The 20,985-nt window shown below is 36.0% G+C and overlaps 1 protein-coding gene across 7 annotated transcripts; it reads right to left on the minus strand.

Moving 5' to 3' along the window:
- Positions 1-1,386: 1,386 nt before the first annotated feature.
- Positions 1,387-17,871, minus strand: LOC103978361 (katanin p80 WD40 repeat-containing subunit B1 homolog KTN80.2). Of its 7 annotated transcripts, none has more exons than XM_018830916.2 (18): positions 17,624-17,871; positions 17,019-17,149; positions 16,553-16,670; positions 14,914-15,140; positions 14,712-14,814; positions 13,724-13,788; positions 11,744-11,818; positions 11,517-11,660; positions 11,248-11,434; positions 10,430-11,128; positions 8,419-8,475; positions 8,243-8,322; positions 6,527-6,652; positions 4,676-4,750; positions 4,432-4,544; positions 4,213-4,329; positions 4,054-4,122; positions 1,387-1,841 (listed from the first exon to the last, which is right to left on the minus strand). In XM_018830916.2, exons 1-18 carry the CDS (start codon positions 17,649-17,651, stop codon positions 1,781-1,783), a joined length of 2,475 nt encoding a protein of 824 aa, XP_018686461.2. In that variant the 5' UTR covers positions 17,652-17,871; the 3' UTR covers positions 1,387-1,780. The 7 variants fall into 7 exon arrangements, 6 of the variants coding, with proteins under 6 accessions (XP_018686461.2, XP_009392416.2, XP_009392408.2 ...); XM_009394141.3 differs by having other exon boundaries at positions 10,430-11,068; positions 13,724-13,794; XM_009394133.3 differs by having other exon boundaries at positions 13,724-13,794; positions 17,624-17,870.
- Between the last annotated feature and the right edge of the window lie 3,114 nt (positions 17,872-20,985).

The following is a 20,985-nucleotide window of genomic DNA, read 5'->3' on the forward strand; positions in this document are numbered from 1 at the left end:
AAATGAGATTAAATTATGATATGCTACAGAAGTGCAAGGTAAAAAACGCTCAAAGGACGTAAAGACCAAGAAGACGTACTCCAAACCCTAAAAACTTCGAAACACGCCTTCGACGAGGAAGGACAAATGATAGGAAATATAAAATCAACTAGCCATCAATGTCATGTCAGGCCAACACCCTTTTGTCCATAAAGATCAAAGCTCAAAAGGTAGGTCGAGTCAGTTACTAAGTTGTCGAGCTACCAAGTTATTGGGTCGCCTCCTTAGCAAAATATTTATGGAAATATTCTAGAAGATAAGAAGACAACTCGATTATGAATCAACTCCCATGTGAGATATTTACAGGAATATTTTAGGAAGATCAAAAGATAGTTCGGGACGATTAAGAACTGCCCCCTCTATGAGATCTTCATAAGCATGAGAATATTTCTAAAGACTAGAAAGCAGTTAAAGTCGGTTATAAAATGGCTCTCCTATAAAATATTCATAACAATATTCATAGAAGACCAGAAGGCACTTCGAGTCGAGTACGAACTAGAAAGATCAAAAGGCAATTCAGAAACGATTACGAACTGTACTCATCCTCTCATCTTCATAAGACATTCTCTCCCCCTTTTGAGGTTAGTATAAAAATACATCTTTGCCTCCAGATACTAACTTAAACATCGAAGGGATCAATTCGAAAAACTTCTCTCGACCTCAATCTTTGTACAGAGATAAGGTTAAGGTTGGAGAAACCCTGCTTTACCTCCAACGACTCCTCACACATGAATCAATGCCACATCACGCTGCTACATACATCAACAATATTTATCCCTAACAAAAAGTGATTTCACACAAAATCTAAAACCACCAAACAAATAATGGATGAGACATGAACACATACATCTGTTTATATATTTCCAAGCAACACTATAAATCTTTCTTTTAAAATAAGCACCTGCTATTTTATTCAACACTAAAATTGAAAGAGCCAATATGTACCAACATCAGTATGGAAATTACCAAGAAATTGTATTCAAGCATCAAAACATGTTTACAGGATATGAGTAATTACGCCGTTGTGTTTCTTTATGAACAAACCAGGAGTTGGCAAGTGATCGCAAACATATCTTGGATCACCAAACAAAGAATGGAAATAACCAAGAAATTGAAAGAACCAAGAACCAACATCAGTATCGAAATTACCAAGAAATTGTATTCAAGCACCGAAACATGTTTACAGGATACAATTAATTACATATTTGTGTTTCTTTATGAACAAACCAGCAGTTGGCAAGTGATCACAAACAAATCTTGGATCACCATACAAAGAATGCATTAGCCATGAGCGCATATCTGTCAATATATTTCCAATCAACACAACATAAATCTTTCTCGCCCAGGTAGTGAACAAGGATTTTCAATAAGCATCTGTTGTTTACATTCGATATGAGGAAGAATTTCCAGTATAAAAGACGGTATCATCCAATTTAACTAAATCTGCAGGGCATATCGTGTACATAAGAACATTTATACATCAAAGCATGCCACTCATCAGAAAAGAGGCGGGCACCAAGAATAAGGCATTAGAACAACAAACAAATTATACAATGGGCTAGACTTCAATATAGTAATCCTGCACCCTCTCCCATTGTCAACTCGAAGCATCCATCAAGGAAAGCCAAATGGAGGCAAATCTTGTGGCGGCATTCCATACCAAAGTTGCTGAAGATACGGATCCCGATAATTACTTATAAAAAGGTATAGAGGAGCTTTAAAGGGAGAAAAAAGCTATTGATCATGAGTCACGTAAAATTATGTTCAATTCACCGGCATGTTTTGCTAGCAGCCCTCCTCTCCTGCACCAGGAACACATAACAATGTCAAAGAAAAAAATACTTCCATATTTAATGGTGAAAATGATATTACGGTCAGATGAGTGCTTGAAAATTTTAACCAATTTGACTCTCATGATATTTTAAATTTATGAGATATCTTCTCAAAGTTATATAAAGCTACTGATGGACAAAGACATGAAATATATAACAGTTATTTCAAGCATCATTAATATGAACTTTTTAGAATAGAGCAACACCAAACATACTGGTGGATCAAGAATGGCACCAGCAGGGGAACTGCATACCGATGAAGAAAAGATGAACAAAACAGAATATAGCTAAGTATTAACCCACCCAATTTCTAAATGTCCTCATACTTGGGCTTTGAACCACAACTGTCAATTTGAATCAGCACGAATCACTGGGTTGGTAAAACCGGTTGTTATATTTAAGCAATCATGGCATTTAACGAATGGAAGTTTACTATCCTTTTCAACTCATTGAAGCATCCATTCAAAGTTAAAAAAGGAACAAGCTACTCCAACACATATCACATAGTGAATAGACTTAAACTAAGCTAGTTTCCTGGCTTTCAAACCACTCTCAGTCATTGTGTTCCAATGAATTTAAATAGAAAAAATAGATTCTTGAGCACATGGCATAATTTATGAGGCAGCTTAAAGTAATCTCGTCCTTTTCCAACTTGACACGTGGACACTAGCATGGCACAAACGACAAAAATCCATTAGGCCGAATTGGCCATGTCAGCAGTCATTTCGAATGGAAATATTCTTCAAACCATCCTTGATTCGAATAATATTTCTCTAACAACAAGGTATTAGGGAACTTGGACTATAAATAGCAAGTTGTTTCCTCTCTCCTAAACCTGAACTTTGATACTGCTGCACTTCGGATGGACTGAGTTGAGAGCACATCAAGAGCATGTCTTCTACTATAGGCACATCGGGAGCTCAAGGACCTCGGCAAATTGGGAGCTCCACTTTGGCTTCATCTTTGGAGATCTTGAAGCATCGCTTCAAGAGGTCGGGGGAGGTCGGGGGCTCCACATAAGCACTTCGGTACTACTTTGGTGAATTAGCTCTAGTTCGGCTCCTTGGAACCTCGGGCTGGGTCAACCTACTTGCACTTCAGGAGCTCCACATAAGCTCTTTGGTACTACTTTGGTGGTTTAGCTCTAGTTCGGCTCCTTGGAACCTTGTGCTGGGTCAACCTACTTCCACATCAGGCTCGGACCTAATTGTGTCCCAGCACCGCACTCACCGGCCGACTGAGGACATCTACCAAATTAGTATGAAATTAGCTTCAAGCATGATCACCCTAGTTCGTGTTGGATGTCACTGATGATCAGCTTTCAATGTCGGGAAAAGGCACAGCACAAAGCACGAATTTCTCAACAATTTCAAGGACTCTAGGATATAGATATGTGGAGGAGATCGACATCTTTCATCCAAAAGCCAAAATACACCAACATATGTCCATGATCAACACACAAGGATAAACATATGCTTTGCACATTAATGCACTATACATGGTCGACAGAGCAGAAAGATTGGGAACAGAGATAAAACTAAGAGGATAAGAGGATCTCACAGCTTCCTCCTACCCCAACAAAAGTCCCATCCTGATAAGAATACAAATCCTAGTTGGAGAAATACTTAACCCTAGAGGGGTGTCCTCATCTAACATCTTCCTCTCGTTCCAAAGGTAATTTACACAGGAGGATAAACAGTCTACGCCAACTCAGCACTCCTCTACAGAGGCAGACTAAGCAAGAATTAGATTTAAGAGAAACACTAAGAAGAGAATGCCCCCAAAGTTTCTTCTTAGATATGCTCCTTCCCTGACCAATATAATAGTATGAGAGAGCCCCATACCAACAGGGATCCTATTCTGATAAGATGAGAATAAGAACTCTAGTTGCATATGGACCCAGTGTCCCGATCCAACAGTTCATGGTTTGGAACTGGTATAGGAGAGCAACATCCTACTATACTAAGAAAAACATCACAATGTAACTAAGTAATTTAAGTTGGCTCAAGTCCACATGATTATTAACTATGGCATTACAGATTGAATTGCAAAAGACCAAAAGCTGAATCATGTTTATAATTTCACGACAGTCCACCAAAAGTTATAACTACTGGGACACTTGTGTCCATGGCCCCATACTGTTATAAAAAATTTTCTACTTATAATTAAAGGAGCTCCATACCTAATTAGTGGAGGAAGAACTTGTTTTATCTTTTCCAGATTGTTGAAACAGTGGGTGCAATGCTCCAGCCTGCTTTAGCCATAAGATCGTACATTATGGATACAACAAGAAACGACCATCTTAAACTCGACAAGGACCAATAAATCTAACAAAACTTACCTTTGTTCAGCCTGAAGATCAACTCCCACTGTTGAAGATGCAGATATTGTTGAACTTATAACTGGTTTAAAGATCTTAACAAGCTCCAACAGCAGACTCAGAGAAACAACAGTCTGTCTGAGAATAAATTACAAGAAAAAACCATCATTCCTCCCTTAGTAAGACCATGTGCATATATTTCCAATCATAAGCATGTACCCAATGCAAATGTATTTATACCTCTCAATCTTGCTGTTTAGTAAACCAACAAGAACTGGCAACAAGGTCGAAAACAGATCAAGGGTAAAAAGTCCAATTTTGTCCTTGAGAATGCTGATGACATCAACCTGAACCTGCACTTGCACTCAGATAGATGTCTATTGATAAAAGACAGATGTAAAAGGGAATACAGAAGTTTTCCAGCCAAGATGACTAGATATGACCTTAGTGGCCAACAAATAAATGGCCTGAAAGGAATACCTACAGAATAGTCAGGCAACTTTGCCACAGAACTAATTGCGCCTTTAATGCCATTTTGTTCCCAAAAATGCCGCACCATCTGCAAGTCCAAGTAATTTAAGTAGGCTGCTGCAAATAGCAGTGCTTGAAATTGACATATACCAAGTATTCTCGTCATTTGTCAATAAAATAATCAAATCATTTAAAGTGTGTCTCAGCAAAGAAACAATCAATGGCATTCCACATTAGTATAGGCACATCGTAACAAGGGCATTGCACTTTTCTGTAGAATCCTCATGTCATAATTAGTTTCTGAAAGAGCGAACAAAGCAAAAAAATTACACACACACACACACAGGCTTTCTGAAAAGAAAAGAATAATGGTCGACTCTTATGTTGGGTTTCTAACCTAGAAGGACATTATTTGTCCATTAAAGTCTCCTGACCAACATAATGGTTTACTACTCTTAGATGTATATAAAGCAAAAGAAGAAAGAGACATAGTGGATCAAACTTGATCAGACTTAATCATGTAGACAAGAGAGAAGACAAAGAGAAGCTACATATACTTTTCTATTTCAAATCTCAGAATGAAGATGGTGCAATTATAATCATACCCCAGTTCCAATGACAGCCATAGTATAATTCAAAATCTTGATTGAGTTCCACACTTCTCTAACAAAAGGTGGCAAATCTCTTACTTTTGATTTATTAGTCACAGAAGGAAATATCAATAAATTTTGTTTCCCCAAACTCCAAAGTACTTCATGCTTTTGACGAACTTATCATGAGGCCTTTTCTTACTTGTCTAAGCTTTTAAGAAAATTGGTTACCTTGTGAAGATATCTGAGCAGATCATAAGTTTAAAAATTATCCCTTTTAGATTTACCTCTTATCATTTAATCTCTATCCAGTGTTTCCCCCACACAAACTTTGGGCAAGCTGTTAGTCATTGGTTTGTGCCTTTATCTTACATTTAGATCCATGTATCAAGGCCAGACTCATTCATCCAATTTGCACCTAAGAGAGTTCATGTATAAAGTTAGGCTCTTTCCTACTAGCTTATGCTTTAAAAATTAACTAGAAACCTTGTTTTTAAGCAACTAAACAAGGAAAAAAGAAGCTATGTAACCCTAGAAGTATTTGATTTCTCATATTTGGAAAAAGAAAACTTATTTTTTGTGCCTTCTCACTGATGCCCAAAAAAATTTAGAGTATAATTTCTTCAATTAAAAATATAAAAAGACAATCAATGCACATGACACATGCCAATGTGGGGTCTGGATAGACTATTTCCTTAACTCAAACCCTGATCACCCATGTTGAAATGGAACCTCTTCGGTTAATAAGTTAAACATGTGCTGATTTTTTAGACAAAACCATTCATGTAGTTTGTCCATCAAGTATTGCTCTACAGCTGATATAGCTAATCCCAATATCAATGGGAAAAGACTGGGATGATGTTAATAATTGTAATAGAAATATGATAAGTTGATAACTGAAGGAAGGACTGACAAAAAAATATAATGTTTGAATTGTGGTACTTTGCAAAAACAATAGACATGGACATGTAAAGACTAGATTCCAGCTTTGAACAAGTTCCAGTGCACCAATAATAGATTTGTTTGAACCATGTAAATTGAAGAGACTATCTGCAGATACCAAAATTGATAACAAAATGATGCAGCATTTTGATTTTTTTATTAACATTACAGTTTACATCAAGGCCAGAAAAAGAATACACAGAAAAGAGAAGACTACATTCCTTTTGGATGATGAAATAAGCTTTCACAACATGAATGTCAATGAACAATGAATTTACAACAGCCAACAGTCTTGAAAATTATATGATCATTTTAAGGGGAATGGTTATTACCTGTAATTTAGTGAGGCGAGATTTCAAAGAATTTATGAATGCATCATGGTTTTGAATTAGTGTTTCGGGAATCAAATCATCCTCTGATGTTGTCAAGTCCCTTTCAGAGGTCGCCTCTGATTGTTTCTGTTCATCACAAAACAGCATGGAAAGAGTAAGTAAATGTTGTCAAATAAACTCAAGAGGCAGTCCAGCACAACCAGGTGAAGTGCTCAAGCTTCGGAGATGAAACACTTGTTTTTTCAACAATAGTTATCAATACATTGGAATGTGACATGTCATTGCTCAACCAAAACATACATGTTCGGGTTTGTATATCTCCACATAAATGACTATGCTCTCCATAGAATCAGAAAACAAAAAGATTATAATTATCAGGATTGACTCTGTGATCCACTGGGACTTAAACCATGACTAAACTGGAGGTTCTGAGAAAATTTTTCATATACATCCAGAAAAGTAAAGAAAATCAAGAAAACTAGGAATCCTTACTGAATGGTATAAGTCAATTGCACATGTGTTGCTTGTAGTCCAGAATATTAATGAATATGTAGCACAAAAACAAGCCCAAGCCTGGGGGTGGTATAAATCCATTTCACATATGTTGCATTTAATCCAGAATAATCATGAATACCTAGCATAAAAACAAAGCCCAAGCCTGTCATGTATAACACATTAATCTGATCAAACCTAAATGGTGCAAATCTGAACCAGAGAAAATAAATTGATACATGGTTGTGATTCTCAAGTTAACTAAAACACCTTAGGTTAGGTTAACTTTCAAACAGTACAGCTCAAATTTGTAGTGAGTTAAGTTAGCGACAAAGGAGAGAGGAAAACCAAAGAGCATTTTGCATGAATTTGCAAGGACAAGATAGACCTGAGATCAACAAAAAGTGTGGCATCAATGCTACACGATGGGGAACCTTTTATCTAAAAGACCAAGAAATTGTTGGATACATGTAGTTAAATTTCATTGTTTTTCATGTTTGATAATTCTTATGGCTTAAAAAGACCTAAATCAAGGATCTTGTATTTGGGAAGCAGCCAGCAAGATCAAACTAGCCTTTCGTACCAAATCAGACAGGTTTTGTCCAAGTTCTCTTTAACAGATCTGAGAGCACAATGTTTTGTGTTGAGTGAGGGCTCAGGAGACTCCTCATGTCGGCTGACTCGGCTCCACTGCTGCCATCACTTTACACTGGATTGGAGGCTGGAGAAGAGGAGTGCCAACCTATTTCCATTGTTTTTTTTTTTTATAATTGGTGGTGGTTGGAACTTGGAAGGTGGTTCAGGATTGCCACAAGGACCCACATGCTGGCACGGCTATTTATTATGCTAACGAACAGCCATAATAGGGTTATGGGCAATTCTTGAAACCTTAACGAACAGCCATAATGAACAGGCTTTAGACTAATATTTTCTTCCATATAAATTTGTAAAGTCCACATGGTTAACATGAAGGAAGCAAAGAAAATTCTCTTAAGAGAACAACTGACATGCACCTCAAAAATTGAGCAATCTCTAATGTAGATAATCAGTTTGATAAGGTATGTCTCTACACAGGAAGATAACAGATTATATGAGATCCAGAATATATGACAACAGTATGTGCCAGTTGCTATATCAAGCAAATAACAAAACAAAGTGCAATATGAAAACATTACAGCATGGACTACATATTGTAAGCCATAAAAAGCAAGAAGAAAAACTAACTATTGCCATGTTGCTGCCACATCTTTCTCTTCTTTCCCAGCGTTCAACTAGAGTCCGCGTCTTTCCAAGTTGGACAGCAACTGCCAAAATGAACATAAAGATGATCAAATTTGCCGAGCAATCTCAGTAATCCTCAGATTATATTTGAGATATGAAGATTGTTCCACACTTGTTACCTCCTTTAACATATTTCACTGAGTTAGTTTCACTGCTTGAGCATGGCGACTCATTACCTGCAGAGAAAATATCATTGTCATCTATGAAAAGCAATTAAAGAAGATGGGATAGAGACACTTTTACAAAAAACAAAGCAATAAATGACACATTTGCAAACAAGACTTTTCCAGCAAAATCTCTCAATGCAAATTTTGTAATAGCAAGTCTTAGAATTTTCTCATTATAATACATGTCGGTGTAAGCGAAAAAATATACACTCGCCATAGTTAATATAAGCACAAAGGAGACCACACAACCTAACATGGTGTTACAACACAAACAACTAGTATAGACCATTGTACAACAATCTAACCAGCAACTATACAGAAGGAACATAATGGTAACTGGGTGATGGTATTTATGCTAAGCTTCTGCAGTCTTTTCTTTAATTATTTGGAGGCATATTATCACAATAGTAACTTCAAGGCAGATAAAATTCATCAATCAATATAATTAGACAACTATATCTAAATACAAAAACTTTGTATTGATGAACAACACCTACAAGTGATCAATAATGTTACCTTAACTTTCTAAAATGAAAATATGGTATATGCAGTTGCACATGTAGATGCAATCAGAATGACTGCCCAGGGTTCTCAATTTCAATCTGTAGATTCTGTACCACCCGGTACAGGCGGTATATATCAATCCGAGAGGATACTGGTACGCAGACCACCCTCTACTGGGCAATACCAATTTTTGACCTCGTATCGGGTGATACGGGATCTGTACCAGGCGGTAATGGTCGAAATTTGATCGTTACTAAGGCATACGGGGCATACTAAGCATATCGGTCGGTACACCCCAGATTTTGACCATTATCGGGGTGTACCGGTTGGTACGCCTCAGATTTCGATCGTTATTGAGGTGTACCAATTGATACGCCCCTGTTTTTTTGGATCGTTACCTCTAGATATTTTTAGAGGTTTTTAAGCTCTTTTGGATGTACCATCGGTATGCCCTGGCATATCGTCGGTACATCTCGATACATACCATATTGAGTAGGGCTTGGTACACCGGTACGAACCAAAATTAAGAACCTTGTGACTACCTCACATAAGGTTAAGGGTCAAGGATGTATTAGTACTGTATATGCAAGAGATGCAACCACATGTGCAGTCTACATAAGTACAAAGACATAATCTGGTTTATATTTCACTTTGATTAAAGTTACTACAATTATTTGAGTGCTATAATAAATTGTTCCTAATAATTTAAGATTAATCACTAGACATTTTCCTGCTTCCTATAACATTATTTAAATTGTTTCTTAAATGAGTAAAAAATGCCATCTCACAAATACTTGCTTTGGCCACAGTTCTACATCTTAATTCAATTATATATTCTCTGTATACTTCAATCTGAACAGCATATATACACTTAATTCAGTTATATGCTTAATTCCATAATATGTATACTGGTGCAGCAAATACGCTTAACTCAATTAATTATTTTTTTTGCATACTTTAATGTGAACAGCTTGTACCAGTTAATATTGGGCACCTTGTACTGGGCATACCATGTATCCCCTAGTCTGCATGTCAGTAGACCGGGGAAAACCGCCCATGCCAAACTGTACCAAGCGGTATTGCAAACCATAGATATAATATGTATGTACATATGTATGTATGTAATACACAAATGGCAAATGGAATTTACTTTTAACTAAGTCTATTTATGTTTCATGTCCAATTCAGGATAAATTTGTAACAGATCAAAAGTTCTAAACTGAACTGCTTTGAGTTTGACTTGTATAGTTTCTAATAAAAGTCCAAACCAGTAGGTACATACTATAGCCAAATCAAAATGACCAATATGCAACCCTTGCAACCCCAAGTTGATCTTGTTTGGGCCATTATAAACAAAACTAAAATCATATAATATCAGCATATAATAAGAAAAGATAAATAGGGAAAACCAGAAAGGAAAGACTTATCATCTTTATTAATTAGCCAAAGATAGATATACCATTGTCATTCTGTGATTGTACAGGCTGCTCTATTGACAATACTCTTTCAAACTTTTCTGCAATGTTTCTTGTCATAGTGTGTTCTCTGACATCATCTTCTGCAGCTTCATGACTTGCAGCGAGAATGGGGAACAAATTTGAATTAACATCTGAATCACTTCTTCTATCAGTCAAATCCATAGATGCATTCGCAATCAGTTGGTCCTTGCTATCACCAGAAGCAAATGATGATTTACGTTTATGAGTTATTTTGTTGGACCTTGAACCACGAGAAATTGCTTCAGAAGCAGCTGTTACCACTCTGAAACTGTCCTGGCCCAGGTTGTCTCTAGGTACAATAACAGGCATGTACAGACGTGTATGTGTTCCCACACTACTCTGTACCGTCGAAGCCTTCTTTGAAGTTACCAAACTAATTGCTTTTGTGGTATTTGAACTCAATGCAGTGTTCCTTGATGGCAAACTTCGTTCAGTTTTGTTTGAAGGATTAAGAGAACCTTGAATAGCTTTTACAGAACCAGATGTGGTAGAACTAGGGGTGGATGCTTTCGAAGACATCCTGGAATGAAATCTTTGTGGTACAGTGATGCAGCTATCAGAGCTTTTGTTCCTTGTAACTCCACTCAGGGTAATTGGTGCTACAGTTGATGTGTTACATGAATTAGTTCCATGACTGATACTTTGTCTACAGTCGTCAGCTGTGTTTCATATAGCATAATCCAAAAAAGGATGGAAAATTACAATCTCATGATTGAAAGTTCTTCCGAAAATGAAGGTCAAAGTGATAGAAATTATACAAGAAAGAAGTTACACTTACAAATCAAGCATGTGCCTCCTTCTGTCTCCTTGGTTTTAATTCCAATATCATGATACTCAGTGGTAGGTTTTATATTAGATACACCACTGCTCTCTTTCAGTTCCAGGGAAAAGTTCTCTACCTGAAAAGTAGGCTCTACAAGGCCACTTGCTTTTGGCACCACACCAAGAGCATAGGGAGCAATGAGCTGAGACACATAGGCAATCTACTTAGTAGACTAATATACAATAGACTATCACACAAATGTGGAAATCAAGTTAGGTAGTTACCGATATATCTGCCACCCAAACTCCAACACGGCTTTCATAGTAGGAGCATCCCAAGAGTTTCCCTTCATATATACTGAGATCACCCAAAGTCGACCACCCCATATCAACAACATCATGACATCTTAAGGGCTCCCAAGAGAATACCTAGTAATTATACTTAGATAAATGAGCAATGACAACTTTTCTGTCAGATATCAAGCACTATTATAATTTATAAAAGAATTTACTTTCAAGGTTGCTTCCAACCCACAAAATAGGGTTTTTCCATCAGGGTGAAAGATCATCGAGCACACCCCAGTAGCCTGAGAAAAGAAGAAGAATCACATAATGTAGAGATTTAAAAAATAGTTCCATTATAGACATCCATATTAAGTAATTTGAGATTCTTGATGACATATTTATATCTGAATCTCATTCGTGTGATATGTATAAGTATTCAAGTAAAACATAGAAGGCTGAGACATTCTATATGAAAAAAATCTATGCAAATTAACTATTAAGAAAATATTGGAGTTTCTTCACACTTGGAACATCCAATATATGAAAAATGTGCCAAGGGGCATACATTCTCCCTCTCCTCATTCATCTTCTTCCTCAAACCAAGGGACATTTTGAAAAACCAATTCAATCATGTCCTTCCTAAAGTGGCCAGAGGTTTCAAGTAGTGTGTGGTACAAGGGCCTGATGCCAAGCAGATCTCATTTGCAACAAAATCCACGCTCAAGCCACAACCCATATTGCATAGTAAACCACAATATTAACAACCTTACTTCTTGGAATGAGAATGACAAAATTAGGCACATTTTTGTCTTATGTGTTACTATGCTGGATTAGTCAGTCATGATCTTTGGTCTTCAATCTGACTTGATGAAAAGAAATAGATCACTTCCAATGGACTCATTTAGTCATTTTGAATGATTCCAATTTACCTCACAGCTAATAAAAAGTAGAACACTTTGATGGTTTCTCTCATACATTAAAAAGATTGTAGACAGCTTAATATAACTGGGTGATTTTTCACTGATAAGAGACTCTTATTCCTCTTAGTTACGCTTCTTTATTTCTTTCACTTTCATCCTTTAGTCAATTTTAATATAACAAGAGATAAAGAGGTAAGAGTTTCTTGTTTGACTTGTGTGAAGAGTGTGGCTAATTATTCCACTTCCTCATAAATTGTGTGTGTTGCCAAACCATTTCCTTCCATACTCTATTGTCTAGATCTTTGGCCACTAGTCCTGTTGGCTCTCATTATCCCATTCCATCCTTCAAGAGTTATCTCTCTTAGTGCACTATAAGTCTTTGCTATGCAGCATTGTTTCTCTTTTACTACCCAAGACTTCTTTTTTATCATCAATGATTAAGTTTCCAGAATTGAGAATAACAAGCACTCCTTAGACAGCAACATGGAACAAAATCTATATAACAAAGTTAACAACCCACTAGGAAAAGTAGATGATAGATTGCAATAGAAGATCTCTCTTTTTTCTCTCTATCTCTTTGGCGTACTTGAAATAATATTTTACTATTAACTTGTGCTTTTCATATGTCAAATTGTTTTCCTACAATTGAAATATAATTTCACTAGATAAGATTAATTTGATCTCCATAATATTTTTTCTATTGCATCAGTTGGTTTTCACTACAAGCAAACCAAAGCCAAAACCTCACATTCTTCAGCTCTAGCACCTACATTGCCCTACAATCTACATTATATACTTGGTGAACAAAGTAATTGTTGCAAGCCACCAACACATTAAGAGTATACAAAATGGTATTTGCGCTATCCTGAAATGCTCTTCCACACCAGTCTACTCTTAATCAAGGACTTAGGCAGCATGATGTTAATAGGCATGGGAAGTTGTATATCAGTGACAAATGTACTGATGATGCTGAGTAATAGAAGATGGTGTCAGAAATTTAATCTCTGGAGATTTCTCTTTTCTAGGGTAGGTTAACACTACATAGGGAGGGCAGTTAACAGATAATGGCAGCATATAAATTTATAAAATGACAAGTATCATTCAACTGATAAAACCATTTCAGAATAACACCGAATGATGAAAATGATAAACTAAAAATTATATCATAACATCTGGTGCAATTCTAATGGTTAAGATAATGAACTCTTAGATTAAGGATAAACAGAAAATGCAAGCATAGATGTAAGAACTTGTATTTGATGTTCAAAGAGAAAACACTTAACATACCTCAGGCCCCACAGAACCTATCAGTTCAAATGTTTCAAGATCCCAGAATTTCACAGTTCGATCAGCTGAGCCTGGAATTGTTTCATATCAGCCCATCAAGAGAAACAATAGTACAGAGCATAGAACTACATATTACATATACGAAGAACTACCATGACTAGGAGCTAAGATACTAATGCATAAGATGAGCAGAAAGATATCATCTTAGTACAATATATTTAATAGAAAAAGTCAAATCAACCACAGAGAATCAACAAAATCATGCCTAAATCTGAAGCCTACAGGTTGTTTGGTCTTAAAAATGTAGGGCTGTAGCAATCACAATTAGAAAGGCATGTAAATTGGAACGTTCCATCATTCAGAATCACTGTAGCAAGTTTCAATTTGAGAGAAAATTAGAAAATTATCACATATCATTAGTTTAATACGTTAGTGAACTCGCAATTCAAGAGAAAATATCACATCTAATTAGTTTTATATTTCAAGAATAGTGAATTAGACTTTACGCAAACACTGACAGAGGCTTATGTAGAAGGAAAAGTATTCAGTAACAGTTAAATGTTTGAGGTTTCATTTAATTCTCTTGGGTTCAAACATGTGACTAAAGTATATAATCATCATCAAAACCTTGCTTTCTGCCTTTGTCTAGACAAATTCTGTACATAGGGGCTATGAAAAGCTACCATATGTTCATATGAAAATAAAATGCAGATCTCCAACATATAGACGGGTTATTTTTTTTTTAAGTACATATGCAACAACATTTATTGAACTACATATGCCATAGGTCCAGAATAATTAAAGGCATTATTTTTTTTAAAAGTGGGTCCTACACTTTCATGACTTCAGAAATCATAAGTTGGTTCCTAAAATAGCCTTATGGATGGAACAAAAATTGTTGATTAAGGGCAAGGTTTAGATACAATTTTATGTGACATAACCATGCAAATGAAGAAAAATAATCAAAAAATTGAAAATAAGAGCATACCTGTTGCAAGTAAAAATTCATGAGGATGAAAGTCTATACACCTGATTTGTCCATTATGAAACTTAAAATCATGCAGAAGCTTTCCTGCTGTTAAATCCCACAGCTGTTCAAAGAAGCATTAACATAAAACTGTGTTAGCTGTCATTTAGGGGAAAAGAAAACCTAGACATGATTATGCGGCACAATTATCCAACAACATTACCTTCACCATGTTATCTGCTCCTCCTGTAACAACCCAACGCCCATCTGGTGTAAATCTAATTTTTTGAATTCCCCCAGCATGGCCCTTGTAAGTATGAATGCATCCCTTCTTTCTAATATCCCATATTTTAAGATCAGTATCCAAAGAACCAGATGCAAAGAATTCACCAAATGGATGGAATTCAACTGAGGTACAATTGGATCTGTGCCCAGTAAGAGTCCGAACAACTACACTTTGACATGAACAGCCAAATCAGAAGCTGTTCAACAAAATTTCACAAACCATGATACTAATGTATCAAAAAAACAGTAAAGCATGATATTAATGTTTAAAAGATAGTTAAGCTCACATGTCGCAACAAAGGACTTGTCTTGGCACCAATGATGTCATTAACCAGTTATAGTTGGGGAGTATCAAACCATGATTAACATGAGCTATTTAAATAGGCATCTTTATGTTATCATAGTTGGTCTTTACGATTTAGTATCCTATGAGGTAAAAGGTCAGTTTCAAGTGTTGGACTAACAATTGTTGTAGTTATAACTTACAAGTATTATAAACCTCAAGTTATACAACATGAGTTATGAACCTTTGGGTGAGTATTAAAACTAATGTGTTTGTGTTAATAAACTTCCAGGTAATCTCAAACTCTTTGGACATGACTTCTTTGAGTTCTGTGAACAACTTCTGGCTATTTATTGGAAGAGTACTTTTAGTTTAGGCTACATGTTCTTTAATATAAAGAAAGGAGATATTGTTGCACTGTACTGACCGGTATTTACCAGTCCAACCATTGACTGCTGTTGGAGACGCAGCATGTCGGTATACCCGCCTGGTATACCAATATCAAACCAAGATCTAAATCATTGGCTTTATACCTTTATCTATATGTGAGGTGAAAGAATGTGGCCCAGAAATCTCCATTGCAAAGAAAAGGTCGATATTGTACGTGTTGGTAATAAAATCTCCATTCAACTAGGCAAGAACACATATGACATTGAACAAGTAAGCATACAGACACCAGACACTGTTTTCTGTTCAAAAAATGGCAAAATTGTATTACAAAATAACAGGTAACAATTAAAACTACAAAAGCTCTCCATTGGCAGATTCACAAAGTTGAGAAATGTGTATGGCATAATTACACTATAGATTTGATGGGGCAAATGGTATTAGTTGCATGATTACACTATGGAGTTACATGTGTTAGATTTATTATTGCAACCTGAAGTTAGTTGCCTGACAAAGGAAAGGCTGGCATGTTATGAAACTGTGGGTTACTATTATGAGTTTATGACTAAACCTACTTGCTTTAATTAACTTCTACTAATGAAGTTGTCAACACCACATCACCTAAGCTTATAAAGTAAGGCTTATAGGAACTACATTTTGGTAAGCCAGAATTATAGTGAGAAAAGGGCTATGGAAGAAAAAGGTTTGTATGGTGCAAAGCAATAGCCTTATATATTAAACTGAGTTCAGTTTTTTCTTTTTTTTTCCCATTTTTCTCCTTCATAAAAGAATTTTAAGTTTGTGAGAACAAAACAAGTTGTTACCTATTTTGGCCACCACACTCCAGTGAAGACTCAAACCATTTACTTCAACAATAGTAAACTGGGTTAGAATCACTATCACTTACTCTTCGCCTCTTCCAGATCCCAAAGTTTAATTATGCCAGTAGATGATCCCCCAAGAACCAAGACTTCCGCTGAATCAAAGGCCACAGATTCAACAGAACCCATATGACCAGATAAGCTCTGCAGATAAAGTATGATTAAACAAAACAAAACAAAACAAAACAAAAAATCAACTTCTGAAGCGAACTACTAGAGCCAGCAGAAAGGTGAAGGAATGAAGCCATTATGGTTTTAGTGGCCTTGTCTTCCAGTAACAGGAAGCATGCAGGATTAATATAGAAGTCCACAGATAGCAAGTTAACTATTTGGGTGTATATTAGTACAAACACAAAGAGTCGATTGAATTGCCAATTACCATTATGTCACCCTAAATCAGTAACATTATACCAAAATCTTGAAAATCTACATACATAAAAACTAAAGTTTGAGCACCAGGAAGGAGAAGAAAAACTGAAATTTAGGACTCACCAGTAGTGGTGTTGGTTTACCAATCGCCCATAGATTTACTTTGCGATCTTCACCGCCAGTAACAAAAACTCTACTTGATTTCTTCCCAAGAGCCACACAGTTGACATCAGATGCATGCGCTACGAATTCCTCTATTTCCCAAGGGTCAACGAAAACCCAAATGGAATAAACTAAATTTTCTAACAAATACCAACCACGAAGACCAAGCACAGACATTTATTCTCTACAAGTACAGATTTTGGACGAAAATAGTCAATCTTTTAATATCAAACTTCTTTCATCTAAGCTCAAGCTTATTTGTCCAAACGCAAATGTTAATGAAGCACATAAAACTCGAAACACGAATATATGAAGCAAATAGTAGCTGATCCCGGCACAAGAACACCAAAAGAGCAACCAAATGCATTCGTATAAGTAGTGCAGACACTCCAAGTCATCTCCACTTTTCGTCCTCGACACAGATTCCAGTTCAGAGCGATTTCTTTAGGCACAGGGGGAAAGAAAACCCGAGTTCAAAAAGAAAAAAGAAAAAAAGAAGACGAGACACGAAAACAAGATCGGCGCAAGCATATTTCGAATTCGAGGAAGAAAGACAAGAAGGATACGGAGCTTGTAACCACGATTCAGCGCCATGTCTCCAGCTCGGGCTCTCTCCGGCGAATCGAGTCGGAGCTTCCCAACGGTGCGCGATTGGAGTCGAGCTCAGTCAATCGGGGGCTCGGACCTCCACCACGGAAGATAGAGAAAATGCGGAAAAAGAAAGGGGAAAAGAAGAGGAAAAAAAGAGAGGAGAGTGAACGTTGGATGGTGTATGTCGCTGCTGTGACTCGCTCGGACCATGCGGAAGGAAGAGATCGGTGGGTGAGCAAAGCGCTCCACGGCTTCCTTTTACCCTTTTTTATTCTTTCGGGATCTCGTGCGGTTGTTCGTGTATGACTCTTTCCTCCAAGTCCATCCACCCGTGAACAGGTCTCCGTCCTGTCAGCCCCGATAAAGCAAATGAAAACACGATCAGGATCCACTTCGTTGGGACATTGCACCAAGCAGGCGAACAAGTATGCTAATTGCTGGAATAGGCGGGCCCCCCTGTTAATGCATGTTAATTTGACCAAAAGTTTCCTGAATGGTACAATGATCGAGACACAGATCACTCGTGAAGCGAGCACACTCTTCATCCAAGCGGACGGTTCAAAAGCGCGTTGTAGTGACGTGGCGCCTCAAATCGCTCACGAGCTACGAGGCCCAAGTACCAAATCAGAACCACGTGTTTGCTCACTTGAATCGACAGCAGCTCCTCGTGGGCCCCACGTCGCCGCAAGCATCGCCAAACAGGTAGGAGATCGGGTAGGTCGCTGATCGGCACAAAAATAACAAATACGTATTGGTTCACCTGCGCCGGAGGCCGGAGCCACAAGAACGCAAGGCTTAGGTTGCTGCACGTGGCCCGCACATGAGAGGCCGGTGACACCGCACCTTTCACAATTCGTCTGCGGCCGCCGAATCGGATGCATTACTAACGAATAATTTTTAGCACACATCACACGATGCCACGTCATCCATACCGAAATTGACACGTTGGTTCCGTATATTTCCAGCCGCATACGTTGACCGACCAATTCGGTGGTTGAATACCCACGTAATTACTGTTTTGAATGCCAATTCGGACAAAGCATTCAAATGTTTGACTATAAATTAGACCGACTCGGGTAGCAATTTTCGCACGTATTTTCATTCATATATTTACAAATGTTAATCTATAATCAATACCAAGGTTCGTAATATCGTATCGTACTGATATTTTAATCTGGGCTCGGTACCGATATGATACGATGTACCGAGAACTATAACACTACTACAATAGTATACTATATTGTTATTATAACAATGTACTAAACTGTAAACTGTATTATTGTAGTGTTACAGTGCATTGTAACAATACAATGCTACAGGTAATTGGTACCGAACGATTTGCATATCACTGCCCTATCGGATCGATACATACTACTCGTACTGAGCGATACGATTCGATATGACAGACCTTGCTCAATACTATTTGAGTTAATTAGTTATTATTCATATTTCGATTTTATATTTTTAAAATATATATTTGAGATCCCTATATTTATAAAAATAAATCATTTATTATAATTTCTTGTGACATCATCGATTTTGTTGTTGATAAAAATATCATATAATAAATCGAAATGAGATAGTACCAATAAATCTTATAATATATTTGTTAATAAAATCGACTATGTAAGAAAAAATAATATTAAATATTTTTATTTTTATAAATATAATAAATTCAATATAATCTATACTAAAGATAATTAATTAATTACAAGCCTATTATATAATTAGCCTTTACTATTCTCATTGTCACATTGCAGATCACGTCGAAGCAAAAGCCAAACACCGAGTTTTCTTGTGATGCTAACCTTCCAACAAAAGGGCTTAGCTCTTCACAACACCCAATTTATTTATGGAGTGGGTGAACATTATAGTAGCTAACTTCACATAATTAAATTGCAGAACATAAGGAATCTAACTTTATCTTAAAGTTGATGGGCCAAATTATGTTTCACGCAAATGAAAAAGTTGGAACTTCATAAGTTCATGCGTTCCCATCGATGCAATAAAATATGTAATGCAGAAGTGGTGGGTCAGCAATCACGAAGATTTTGATTGAAATTATTCTGCTGTTTTCAGTGTTCATGATAATTATCTCTATCGGATCAAGGATTGATGAGTACTTATGTTCATGAAATGTTCTCGATCGTATCCATGTGAATTCCTTTCTCTATAACATTATGTGATTTGATTGCTCTACGAGCTCACACTACTCATAAAATGACTTGATAATTAGCATAAATCTAGTGGGTTCCAAAAATATCATGTACGGTATCCCCTGTCATGCTTCAATTTGACCCAATCCAAACCTAATTGGAACCCAAAAATTCATATTTTGGGAGCTATAATGGGTCGGGTCGATCGATTGGAAAGTAATTTCACTGTATTTGTAGAAGGAAATATAAATAAGCATGACTTTGTGAGCTATAATTCTAATTTAGCAAAAATTAGATCGATTGATTATCTGAAAGTAATAATATAAATTTATTCTATTCGAGTCAAGGATTATGCTTGATCTATATGAAGCACTACTAGCACTCTGGATATTGATTATGATTATATATATATATATATATATATATATATATATATATATATATATATATATAAATATGATGTTTATTTAAATAATAATTTATAAAAAAAATAGTTTAATGATGATTATTTATAATTGTTACTTTGATGATGTGAATATTGATGCTTAAATTGATTCAAATCAATTTACGTCCATATATTAAGAAGACCGATAAGTTGTTATATACTTAAACTTTTATCTTGTATTCAACCAATATATATAAAGATCAATATCATTCGTCGGATTCTCAATATAATTTATTTGATACTTAATTATTATATTTTCATTATTGATTGATTGTACTTTCACATCAAATTGTTATCGGGAATAAATATTTTTTTTTAACTTAAAAATATTTAATATATAAAATCTTAAATTATTTGTAACATTCTTATTAACGCAATAAAAATTAAAAATATCTTATTATGAGTAAAATCTAAGATAGATTAAGCACAAGTGACTTCACAGCATCAACCAGCTTAACAGATTAATATTAAGTGCTTAAAAAATAATGATTCTGACTACAATAAAAACATATTTTTTTAATTATTTTTGTCAATTGTTAATATTTGAAATGACTAACCTGATAGTAATTTATCCACTAAATTAATAAAAAGATTTTGACTGATCATAGCAAGTGGAAAAGAAAATACAGCTTTACTTTGAAGAGGCATACATGCAAATTTGCTAACAAATTAACATTAGTTGAGATAATGTTCGCTTTATAGGAGTATGGGAGAAAGAATAATTCTGTCAATAGTT

This window comes from Musa acuminata, chromosome BXJ3-1 (genome assembly GCF_036884655.1).
Source record: "Musa acuminata AAA Group cultivar baxijiao chromosome BXJ3-1, Cavendish_Baxijiao_AAA, whole genome shotgun sequence".
Classification (NCBI taxonomy): domain Eukaryota; kingdom Viridiplantae; phylum Streptophyta; class Magnoliopsida; order Zingiberales; family Musaceae; genus Musa; species Musa acuminata.

Excerpts from the sequence above, each read along its gene's own strand:
- LOC103978361 (XM_009394133.3), bottom strand. The coding sequence starts at position 17,651 with ATGGCGCTGAATCGTGGTTACAAGCTCC. Across the intron at positions 11,661-11,743 it reads GGTTGGAAGCAACCTTGAAA|GTATTCTCTTGGGAGCCCTT; the intron begins GTAAATTCTTTT and ends TATAATTACTAG. Across the intron at positions 4,123-4,212 it reads GATCTTCAGGCTGAACAAAG|GCTGGAGCATTGCACCCACT; the intron begins GTAAGTTTTGTT and ends TGGCTAAAGCAG.